The sequence below is a fragment of the Aquila chrysaetos genome, chromosome 24, assembly GCF_900496995.4.
Source record: "Aquila chrysaetos chrysaetos chromosome 24, bAquChr1.4, whole genome shotgun sequence".
NCBI lineage: Eukaryota > Metazoa > Chordata > Aves > Accipitriformes > Accipitridae > Aquila > Aquila chrysaetos.
Genome location: NC_044027.1, coordinates 1538876 through 1550522, shown reverse-complemented (window position 1 = coordinate 1550522; position 11647 = coordinate 1538876). Strand labels below are relative to the sequence as shown.

Genomic DNA, 11647 nt, shown 5'->3' with positions numbered 1-11647 from the left:
TCTTCTGGCAAAGCATTACATGGTAAATAAGCAGATTGTGGCAGAAAGTCAAACAAGACATTTGACTTCACCTTTGAGTATGAGGTTGTGTTTCTCTTATTTGTATAAATATAGGTATGTTATATAGATATGATGGAGATAAAATTCTCCATTTCTGTGATCTGGTCATTTGAAGAAAGCTCTAGGATGGAAGTACTGAAGCCACAGCAAGTTTTAAGGATTAACTGCAGCACAGATAAAAAGTTTTAAAAGACCCCACATGAGGGTTTTAATTTGAACAGTGAAATTCAGCTTAAAGAGCTTGAATTGGCTAAAACAAGAAAAAGAAAGAACTTCTTGGTTTATAAACCCCTCTGGAAATAACAGCTTTGGGGATGTTTTTATTTGCCATGGAAGACTCATGTCTCTCCCTCTTTTTCCTCCAACCACCGGGCAGCTTCAGCCAGTCCAACCAAAGTTAGCCCTCTCCACGCGGTTGATCCTTTGGCTCAGTGCAGCTATTTTCCAGAGCTACAGAAACTCAATTTGCTAAAAATAGAGACGTTAGGCACATGAGAACTCCAGGCAGAAAATGGGAATAAATACACAAGTCAGTGTCTGCAGAGGAGGAAGGCAATGCCGTTGGAGCGCGGGCAGCTCGCTCAGGAGCAGCTCTCGTAGTAGGCGACTCGCTTGTTGATGGCGTCCCGGATCCTTCCCACCCGCTCCTCCAGGCCCAACAGCCTGGCCGACTTGGACATCAAAGCCTTGTTGCTTTCCTGAATTTCCATCTCTAAAGCTGAGGAGAGAGGGCAGGAGGGGGTTACGTGATGATCGGACTGAAGGAAGGCATCGTGGCTGTTACCCACCCCAGCAGGTTGGGCTGAGCCTCCACCTCCCTCCTGCATAGCTCTGGTGGGGCCAGAAAAACACATCCCGTGTTCCCCCTTCTTCCCCTCAAAGAAACCCCCAACATGACTGCTCTGAACAAAGCCATTAGTTTTGAATGCCTAAAAATGGAGGAAAACGGGGGCACATTGGCATTGCAGGCAGGGGGTCCCTTCCACGGCAGCACACACACCCTTGCGAACTCTAAATTTACCGGGGCAGCACCAGCAGATACAGCCCAAATCCACACCATCTCACTGCCGAGAGTATGTTGTCTTCCTCACAATTTCTTTCCCTCAGTCCTCTGGGAGTCAAAAGCCCTTCACCAGTGCATGAGATTATTACACTGAGTTCACAAAGAGCCTTACTTTCTATCCTGAGCATCGTGGCCAAAGTTTCCTCAAACAGAGCCTGTGCCTCCAGGTCTATGCTTTGCACCCTGCTGCCCTGCTCTCCCAGAGCCGGGCTCTGCTCCATCCTTCTCTTCAGCTCAGCATACATTTGTTTCACTTGTTCGAAAGCCTGTGGAAGAGTAAATAAGCAGTGCAGGTAGGATCGAGCAAATAGACTGGGGGGGGAGGGGATTTTCCAACGTTGAATCCATTTTAAATATTAAATGGCTACTGCACTAGAGCTTTGTCGCTCCGTTATCATGCGAATGAGTAACAGTTTGTGATGCACTCACAAAGATGCTGACTGACAGCTGTATGGGCTACATACAGGCGGGAGATACAGCAGAAATAAGTTTCCAGCAAAGTGCATTAGGACTGAGAAAGGTCCTGGAAAAATTCACTAGTGGGATACTACATCAGATTAATAAGAAGTGACACGACAGCGCGCAAGCCACGGCTTGAACAGGAAAGCCTCCTCGCCTTATCTAAAAACGTGCCAGGACACAGCTGGCTTTGCTGTCTGATGACAGCGGGGAAGCGGAGCACAGCTGTGACCGTCCCGGCCGGCGACGTGCCGGAGCCCGGTACCTGCTGCGCGCTCCCGGCCTGCTCGCCCGCCTCCCCGGCCGTCTGCCGCGCGTCGGTGGCCCGCAGGCGGTTCTGGTCCGCTCCGCGCTGCAGCCGCGACAGCCTCTCCATCAGCCCGTCCAGCTGGCCCGCGATGGACTTCACGTTCTTCTCGGCTGGACCGAGAACAGCCTCGATCTAAAAGCAGAGCGCTCCACATGAAGAAGGAAATCACATCCAAAGCCCACTCCTAATGGTTTTTCCCTCTGTGCAGGGACCAGCTACGCTGCCTGAAGGACATATCGCAGAAGCGGGGTTTCGGCAGGGAGCGGGGACCGCTCACTGCGCAGCTGAGCACGGCAGCCCCGGGACTTGTCTCAGGGGGCTCCGACAGGGACCATGACTGGAGTTTGGAGAAGCACACCAGTGAGGTACAGCAGAAAGAAGAGATTTTTACAGCAAAAGCTTCACCAGGTCCCATTTCCCAGCTGTGCTGGTGCAGCACTCTACCAAGCGGGGAAGTTTCAAAGGAGCGGTGAGCAGGGCACAGTATCGTTCTTGGGAAGTCACTGTGCATCACTTACCTCATCAACGCGCTCCTGGATGAACCGAAGGGAAGAGCCAGAGCCCCTGATAGCACCCCGAGCCTCCAGGAGCACCGTGTTTGCTCGTCGCAGATTCCCAACCACCTCTTCCACATTGCCCTCCACGGCATTCGCCCGGTTCCTGGGGAAATGTGGGAAACGGACAGGGGTGAGCATAGGTAATTGCATGGGCTGGAAGTCAAGGTTGCAGAGACAAAATAAAGAAGCTTGAGACGCAAGACGGGATTGTTACCGAGACGGTTGCAATCTCCCTCCCCCAAAAGCCACAAACCCACACATCTGGACATACTACACTCCAGCAGGTTTCCTTTCGAGAGAAGTGTTACTTCCATTTCATACCCCCAAGCAGAGGAGGCAAACTGAGAAGGGGAGAGAAACACCTTCCTTTAAACTAGTTAGAAACATTTATTTTGTAAGTGGTGCAAGAAGAAGTATTGAAGGGAAAGCAATAACCACTGAACCAGTTTCAACGAATACTTTTCTGCTTGCAGTGGGACTATTCAGGCAGGGTGACAGAGCTCTCCATAGAAAGCCAGACTTCCTTGTCTCATCATTTCCAGCAGGTTAAGCAGGTGTCAGACATTATCAAGGAGTTTACATACTTATCCCACTAACCTTCTCGCTGGGATATTGCTGCAAGTCAACATGTGACAAAGTAGGTGCTCCAAATTTGCAAGGACACTCTGTAATTACTTTTAAGGGACCGTGGGATAATCCTCCCAACTTTCACCCAGAAAACAAATAGCCCATTTAATCTCCTCATGCTCTCTTGTGCAATTAGGATGTAGGTCACCAATATCAAGTAATACCAGGGCAACCCTGTCATCTCCCAGCACAGGGACTCAAGAGATAGAGAAAAGCCTCCATTACTTTTGGTAAAGACCTTCTTGTTCTAGTGTCTATAAGAGGATCTATTCTTGGCAGCCAGATTTTTTATTTGTATTGGGGCACCAGGGAGGCAGAGATTGCAGACTCATTCTTTGAGGCACTGTACAGACATAGAAGAACCTGGCCTAAAACTTCAGATTGTGCAAGTCAGTACAGCTCCAGCAGAGTGAGATTTCAACCCAACCGAGAACTATCACGTTCACTCCAGCTGAGTGGCTCTCAGCTGCCAAAAGCCCTTGAACCCCAACCAACCTGGCCTGTTCTGCCTCCTGCTGAAGCTGCTTGGCCTTAGCGATGTCCTCGGCCGTCTGGGCAAGTATGCTCTCCGGGCACTGCAGCTTGGTCGCCAATTTTTGGATCTCAGTCATTTTTCTCAGGACTGCGGCAGCATCCGTGGGGAGACGTAGGGAGAGAACAGACTCACTGATTTCCTGGAGAGTGGCAGGGTCCGTGTCCTTGTCTACAGAGCAAACGGACAGACAGCGTCAGAAACGGGAGAGGGGAAAGGTGGGAGTGCAAATGCAAGGGAGGATGAGGGCAGACATCCAGCCGTGCATGCTCTCACGGACACAGTCTCTTCATTTCAGACAGCTGCCAGGATCCACCCTGAATTTAATCCCCTTGAATTCCATGTACTTCTCATTCACATCAGCAAAACTTTCAGGAAAGGACTGAAATGATACCTTTCGTTTGGCAACAAGAACACCCTGGCTAAGCCCAGAGCAGTCAGGTAGACCTCACTGAGCGGATGAGGTTGTGTTTCAAGACAAGCCTTTTTTTATTTCACAAATAAAAGTTAATAAACCTGAGGAATCAGAAGCAGGCAGAGCCCAAGAGGCATTAGCCCAGCGATTAGCTCAGAAATATCTTCACTCATCATTAACACCAGGCAGCACCAAATGACCCGATTTTCTTATTCGGCTAATACTCATGAGGCTCATTATGTTATTACAATCTGTCTGTGAACAATAAGTCATCCCATTGGTTTATAGGACAACAAGGAATTCTCATCTGATTAATAGTCTGCTCCAGAGAAGAGTTGTCTTGTTTATCTCTGGTCAGCGAGTGTTGCCGGTAAACTTCTGCGCATCGGGTCAATGCCGACCGCAAATCCTTGGAGAGCACCAGCCGCGGGGACGAGTTTGTCCTCGAGCGACGGCACAAGGCACTGAGGCAGAGAGCGGGACTCAAAGCAAGCTGTTGTCCATGCTACAGACAAACAGACCACCTCCTTCACAGCCTTCCACTTAACGGTAATTCAGTTCATTGTTTTAGAGGTAATATTTGAGAGCAGTTGCTGGGGGGATGTTGGAGACCCCTCCACGAAGCCCCACGCACAGCAGGTCACGGCCGTGTGGTACCTCCTGCCCCGTGGACCTCACAGACAACCCCAAAATGTCTCTGTAAGGAAGCAGGCAGGGTTTGCCCCCGTGACATCCCAGGGAAGCCGACACAAATAAAACAGCCAGGATTAATTTGGGTCAATCTGAACAGCACGGTTAAGCCTGAGCAAGTCAGCTGCAATTGCTGACAAAGTCACAGGCTGGTATACTACTGGAATTTCTTCTCTGTTTTTCAGAAAACATTGTCCAAGCTTGCCTTGCTGCCTCAGAGGATGTGTGTTACCTCTGCTATATAAATACCCATGTGCAGATAAACTGGATATTTGAGAGCTTAACTGGGGTGAGCTATTCAGCTGCCTCCCTTATACTGTACTCTCATACATAGTATCACTGTGAAAAATAGTTTTCTCCATGCACAGACCAACCCGCATACGCATACTTTACAGCTTGCAGAGCACTACCTGACAAGAAGTTTCGAACTTGCTGGATGAACTGCTGGATGCGCCGCACATCTCCTTCTATCTGGGTCCTCGTTATGCTTATCTGGTCCACAAGCCGCCGAGTATTGCTTTGAATCTGATTTGCAGACGTCTCCGTCATTTTAATCTGCAAACAACAATATCCTGATGGAGTCATTTCTTCTTGATCTGGAATCCCAGCAGCCCTACCTCAACTCTGAGTGAACGGGGCAAGGCACTTTGAAATTACGCTATTCCCCGTTCTTAATATGCCGCCACTTTAAAGGATTGTAAATGTTAAAGATTGAGGGTTGGATTTGCAAAGGAAACTCTCAAAGAAGGACAGTACTGTTTAGCTTTATAAATATATTTGAAATGGATTTTGAATTACTTTGGAAATTCACTTTATCTTTGCAAGCACCCGAGAGGCCGTAGAAAGAAGCCACAACAGCACTAACATCCTCTAATAGACTGCATCAAATGTTAGAGCAGATACACCTGCGGAATCAGAGAGGTTTCTACATCCCCACCCCCTCTGCCATACTAATCCCAAACCAGGAGGAGGTCAGGCTTCCTCGTGACATTTCCAGAGCCGCTCGTGTGTCTCCAGCTCTGTGGCTCCTGCGCTGGGGGGAGGCAGCACCCACGCACGCAGCACTCCCACTCAAAAATTCCCGAATTTCTGAAGCTGCCCAAATGATCAAGTCTCAAACAGAGTTTGAGACTGGGTATTTCTCACAGCTCACTCTTCCCCACAGCCGTCCCCGCAGGCTCCGCTGCTCGACACCAAAGGACCGAGCGTGGGGCTCGGCCGTGGGACGGGCAGCGCCGCCCGCACTCACCAGCTGCGCCGTCTCCTCGAGCCGGGCGCTCAGGCTGCGGAACTCCTTGGAGGCTTCCCCGGCCGCGGCGAGGGCCCCCCTCGACAGCGGGAAGATGCCGCGGCAGGGCCGGCCGGCCCCGCAGGCAGTACTGTTGTCTCGCGGGCAGAGCAGCCCCTCGCACCGGGCGGGCGTGCAGGGCTCCGCTCGGAAGCCACCGCAGATCTGGAGAGGGAGAGAGCAGCGGGGCAGCGAGGGCACTCGCCTCGCTGGCGAGACCTCGGTGCCCTCGGGGAGGCAAACCAGCGCGTCGCGGGGGGCAAAGTTTCGACAGACCCTCGCCAAGGGAGCCGGGGAACTTGCCGCGCTCGCGCTGCAGAAGCTCTGCATGGGAACAGGGATGGAGCCAGCCCTGCCCGACGGGCTGACGGCGATGCCCGTGGCACAGCCCAAATGACTGGAGACCGTGACCGTGTCAGAGAAGGGCAGCCAGAGCTCCGCGCGTGTACAGCAGCGCTGAATGCCCACACCTGAGACAGCAACACGAGGTCGCGGTTTGCTTTGGGAGAGAGAATGGGATGAGAAGACCCTGCCCTCCTGCCTGGACATCAGTGATTTTAGTTGCATGGCATCTTCTGGAGTGACCACCCACCAAAGAGCGCACTGCAGCAGGGGCACATGCAAACCCAGAGCCAGTGCAAGCACCAGCACAGGCTGGTCGCTTGGGAACGTGTTGGTGCCCTGAAAAGCAGAGAGGGGAGGCTGGTGGTCTCCACAGCAACCGTGCATTAGGAGACACCGAAATGGATCTCCATGGCAATAACAAAGCAGTGAAGGAGAAATAAGAGAAACCTCATCCAGAAATTAAGTGGGTCTTTGAGATACAAGAACTGATACCCGAGAGAGTCCTTGGAGGAAAAAGCGCGTCCCTGGGAGGGAGTGGTGGGCAACACTTCCATATCTGTGATCCCCAGGCAGGGGATGCTCAGACAATTCTCCACTGATGTCCCAAAGCAGCGGGTTGCTTGGATGCTGTTTATGAGTCTCCCTGGACAGAGACTTTGTCCTGCCATGCCAGACTGTCTGAGAAAAGATGCATGACTGCAGGATGAGACTTCTGCCTCCCTGAGCACTGCAGGGCCCCCTTGAAAACTACATACGCGCAGTGGAGAAGTCAGAAAACCACTTTGCATCTTCACCTTATTTATGACAGGGGTCAGGTTGGGAGCTGAGGCTATCTCGCCCTTCAGGGTCAGCAGCTTGGAGGTGGACTCCGCAAGCCCCCCCTCCAGCCCCGCGGCGTTCCTGCGGCTCTCCCGGGACTCGGCCAGCAGCCCGGAGGTGCCGGCAATGAGGCTGCTGGCATTGGTGGACGCCTGGTAAGCAGATCTGATTGTCTTGAAGGCTCCTGCAGGAATAAAACCGATAAATGACACAAATGCCTCCGTGACTCATAAATGCAGCATAGCTACCTAAACGAAGGCATCGACTATACCCTGCAAATGGATGTGTGCACAGAGAGGAGCAGGACACAGCCAGAGTGATTAGTCACTAAGGCATAACGAAAAAGCTCCTTTTATTTCCAAATGCCTTTCAGCCATTCCTTCAGTGAGCTACAGACCTCTCCTGAAAGACTGAACTCTGGCTTGGGGTTAAAAGACTGAAACAAAACTAAAGCAAGACGACGTGCACGCGCTGATCCTGGGCTTTGCTCTGTGCAGCCCAGAAGGGCTTTGGCAGCGCAGGACAGGGCTTTCGGAGCCCTTTCCCTGGCTCCCGAGCAGGCCCCACCATTCCCCTGCAGCCCAGCCTGGAAGGAGGAGAGCGGTCAGGACACGGAGCTCGAAGCCCTGCTCGGACAGCGAGGTGCAGAGCGAACCCGCCCGGGCAGCGGCCGCTCGCCGCGGCTCGCACGTCCCCGGCCGGCTGAGCTGCAGCGGGGAGGGGGAGGCAGCAATGAGACACCGGGAGAGAATTAGCTGTAGCAGGGATATAATGGCAGCCTACCACCAGCATCATCACAGGGCTTAATTAGCTCTTCCAAGCGCCTGACAGCCGCCTGGCTCTCTTCCCCACCCTTCCATCCCTTCCATCTGTGCACAACCGTCATTATCTCAGCTTCCTCCCGGGTTCAGTGACACGCTCCCAGCGGGGCTCCCCCCTTCCCACCGCTCCCGCTGCGCCCCGGCAGCAGAGTTTGTGCTGGCCGGGAGACGGGAACACAGTGCCCATGGAGTGAGCCGTCCAAATAACGCCGGAGCAAATAACCCGATAGTGTGAAATCCTGGGTCACGGACCAGAGGCTTGGTGGAAAGCTTCCCTCTCATTGGGGAGGGAAGATCTATTTGCCGTTCCTAAGCTGACAGCAGGTTAAAAACTCCATCTCATCCACCTGGCCAGTGGGAAACCACCAGGCACAGTCACGCTGAGATAAATTAACGGCTGAAAATTAAGAGATATTACACCTGCAGCACCGTACCTGACAGATCCGTGCTGCGGCTGCTTTCAAACTGGGTCTTCTTGCTCTGATACTGGGTGTTAGTGATAAGCAAGCTGCTGTTGAGGGCTTCGAGCTCCCTCGATAGAGAGGCGGTGTCATCCAGAAAACGAAGGTCAGGATTCATGCCTTGGACCTGCTCTCTGGGAGAGAAAAAGCAGAAAATGTGAATTCAAGTAGAGAGCAAAGCACCTGCAGACAGAGAGCAGGGCTCGTCTGTCCAGCACCCGGTGAAGAGGCACTTCTGAGCCCGCAGAGCTGACGGCCGAGGACGCGCCATGGCCTCGCAGGTTTGCAGAGGCGGCAGAGAGCGGGGCTGGGCTACAGCTCTCCTGCACCAGGCCAGCTTCCAGGGCCGAGCCCACGCGTGCTGAATACGGCCTGAGGATGCCGACTGTCCGGAGACTGTCCACCGGCCTCCTGCCTTTGCAACATTTTGCACAGGACGGGCACACGCAGAAGCGCTGTTCTCTTGCATCCCTGGTCACCTCGTGAGCGGAGCGAGATTTTCAGGTACAGAAACGAAGCAGAACACGTGCAAGCGGCCCATATATGACAAGCGGGGTGAGCACACAGAAAAAAGCCAGCATCTCCTCCCAGCTAAGGGACGCACCCCATTAGCAGCACCCATCCCTCACCTGATCGCGGCGAGCACGCTGCCCACCTGGGCCAGGCTCTGGTCTGTGGCAGAAGAGCGGCCGAGGATGCCCTGTGCCTGCTGCACGTTGCCCTCCGCCTGCGAGAGGCGGGGGCCGAAGCGGGACCCCCCACTCCCAAGGGGCAGCCGCGAGGTGGAGTTGCTGAGGCCAGCCTGGCGCAGGCGCAGGCGCTGGATGTCCCCGTCGTAGGCGCGGAAGCAAGGGTGGCACAGCTCGCAGCCGGGGTAGGTGCTGCAGTGGCCCCGCTGGCACTGGTCGCAGCGGGGACCCGTGACGCCCGGGCGGCAGAAGCATTGGCCCGTGGTCTTGTCGCACCCCACGTCCTCCGTGCCCTGGAAGTCGCAGTCGCACTCTGGGCGATGGAAAGGTGGAGAGATATAGAGATGAAGCCCACCGAAACGGCAGGGGGAATACATTTTTTTATATATACAAAATCAGACCCTGTTAATGGGATGCCAGCACAATCTGAAGTCCAACCCCACCCACCAGCCCCTGCAGCATCTGGGAAGAAGGTGGCACAGGCAGAAGAACATGAAAAGCCCCCAAGCCCAGTCGCTTGCCCAGCCCCTGACCCTGCAGGGCCAGACCGGCATGGCCAAGGGGCTCACCCAAGGCTGCTAGGAGGGGACTGGTGGATACCTGGAGATGGAGGTGAACTGGGAGGCTGTTCTAGAAAGGGGTTTTCTCTTGCAAAATAGTGAGGGAAACGCTGATGTCAGGACATGGGCCAGGTGCTCTTTCCCAGATAACCCATGATTTCACAGTGCTAAGAAACACCAAGCCAAAATGAAACAGATGCTTCCTACCTGTGCACCCTGACCGGACATCTCCGTAGTGCCTGTCTGGGCAAACCTGCTGCTGCATGGCAGAGCACGTCCGTCCCGTGAAGCCTTCTCTGCACGGACACTGTCCTGTGAACTGAGGAAAGAGAAATACATCAGGGAGATGCGGCTCTGGGCACTTTCCTTTTCCACTGCTCTTGAGCACTAAAGCCAGCACACGGACAACCTTCTCTACTCAGCCTGTGCCCCAGGACGTGCCCATGCTGCTCGTGACAGGCTACAGGCTCAGCCACAGTGATGCAAACAGTCTCCAAACAGCCCAAGCATTGCAAAGCAGAGTTTTAAGCTTTGTTTCAAAGACAAAGGAATCGCCCACAAGCAGCCACTTTGAGATCTCAGGTCTCCTCCCTGCACTGAGCTTGTTTGGGACCTATCTTTGGCTCTTAGAATTTGTCATGGGGTGGTTTTTTTCAGTTTTTTTCACATTTAACTTTAATTTTCCCAGTTGTCTCTTAAGCCTGAAGTGACACACATGCTTTTCGTTGACAAATGAGGATAATTAACTTGCCTCGCCTGTATGAAGATCTCTTATTAGGACTTCCTTGCTAAATATCAGGCCTTTCAAAATGGCTTAATCTTGCCTTGATAATTACTGCATTCATTCATTTTCCTGAGTAGTCTGTCACATTTTCTAGGAAATGGGAAAAGGAAAATAAGAGCAGGACACGATAGGGAATGCATGGCCCTTTTTGTGGAGGCTCCCATGGATGGGATGGGATGATGGAGCCATGCAAAAGGTGGTTTCGATGCTCTGAGCGATCCCTGGCTTGGTGCTGCCTAGAGGGGACCCATGGCACTCTCAGCTGTGCAGCTCAGCCACTGCCACCAGCAGCCCCTCACAGCAGCGTTTGCAGAGTTGGGAAAGGAAAAAAGCAAGCAAGCTTGCAGGTGCATGCACGAAAGAAGTCAGGGAAATGAAAAAGAAATATTGCTGAAATATGCTGAATCTGCCCTGAGGATGCTCAGGGCGGGCTGGGTGGTACCTGGTTGCACTGGGGGCTGCGGGAGCCGCGCGGGTGGCAGCCACAGGGCCGGCAGCCCTGGCCGCTCCCCACCTCCCAGTGCTCGGCCGCGCACTGGTCGCAGTCGTTCCCCACCACGTTGGGCAAGCAGAAGCACCTCCCCGTCTCGTCGTCGCAGGGCATGTCCTGCCGCGTTCCCAGCGCGTTGCAAGTGCATCCTGAAATGGGGAGGGTTTTGTCATATTAAAAACGGGTGCAGAGCACCAGCCTGGCTTCCCACAAAGCCAGGTCCACAGAAAGACCTTGCAGCCACCCAAAGGTGAGTTCTCCTGTCTCTCTCTTCATACCTGAGCTCGGCACAAGGGACCCATGCCGCTGCTCTAACACCGCGCTGCCCCATCAAGCGCTGCAGCAGGGCTCGGCAGCCCGAGAGGCCTCAGCATCCCTCCAGCCCAGCCGCACACACCACGCCGACCCGAGCCCCGGCTGTGCACAGCCCCGCTTGCCCGCATGGCATCGCCTCCTGCATCCCCTGCGGCTTCCCGAGCCCTGCACACCCGGGGAGGCACTCGGGAAGGGGATACAGCCCAACCCCAGACCCCGCTTTCCCTGTGCTTTTTGCCAAACTTATACCTGAGACAAGCCATAGCCTGAGCAAGGAGGTTTTAGAAGCCTTTGCAAAACAGTCCTTTGGCTTGGAAACCCCAAATCAAAGCTGACCAGGAACCAGGTCCCTTTCAGAGCCA

At 53.7% G+C, this 11647-nt stretch overlaps 1 protein-coding gene and 1 long non-coding RNA gene across 8 annotated transcripts in view; one reads left to right on the top strand and one right to left on the bottom strand.

The window, feature by feature from the left end:
* Window positions 1-157: 157 nt before the first annotated feature.
* The window catches only part of LAMB3 (laminin subunit beta 3), a 33126-nt gene continuing 21636 nt past the window's right edge, over window positions 158-11647 (bottom strand). For all 7 annotated transcript variants that reach the window (XM_030000262.2, XM_041119872.1, XM_030000256.2 and 4 more), the window contains 12 exons: window positions 10923-11119; window positions 9904-10015; window positions 9077-9449; window positions 8421-8581; window positions 7141-7349; window positions 5963-6166; window positions 5124-5268; window positions 3572-3779; window positions 2411-2552; window positions 1848-2024; window positions 1236-1389; window positions 158-778 (listed from right to left, as the gene is read on the bottom strand). In XM_030000262.2, the coding sequence (XP_029856122.1) occupies window positions 642-778; window positions 1236-1389; window positions 1848-2024; window positions 2411-2552; window positions 3572-3779; window positions 5124-5268; window positions 5963-6166; window positions 7141-7349; window positions 8421-8581; window positions 9077-9449; window positions 9904-10015; window positions 10923-11119 (2219 nt within the window). In that variant the 3' untranslated portion in view covers window positions 158-641. The remainder of the gene's footprint in view (window positions 779-1235; window positions 1390-1847; window positions 2025-2410; window positions 2553-3571; window positions 3780-5123; window positions 5269-5962; window positions 6167-7140; window positions 7350-8420; window positions 8582-9076; window positions 9450-9903; window positions 10016-10922; window positions 11120-11647) is intronic.
* On the top strand, window positions 4264-5829 carry LOC115335075. The gene is made up of 3 exons (XR_003921349.1): window positions 4264-4572; window positions 4899-5002; window positions 5109-5829. It is a non-coding gene; the product is annotated as an uncharacterized LOC115335075 (long non-coding RNA).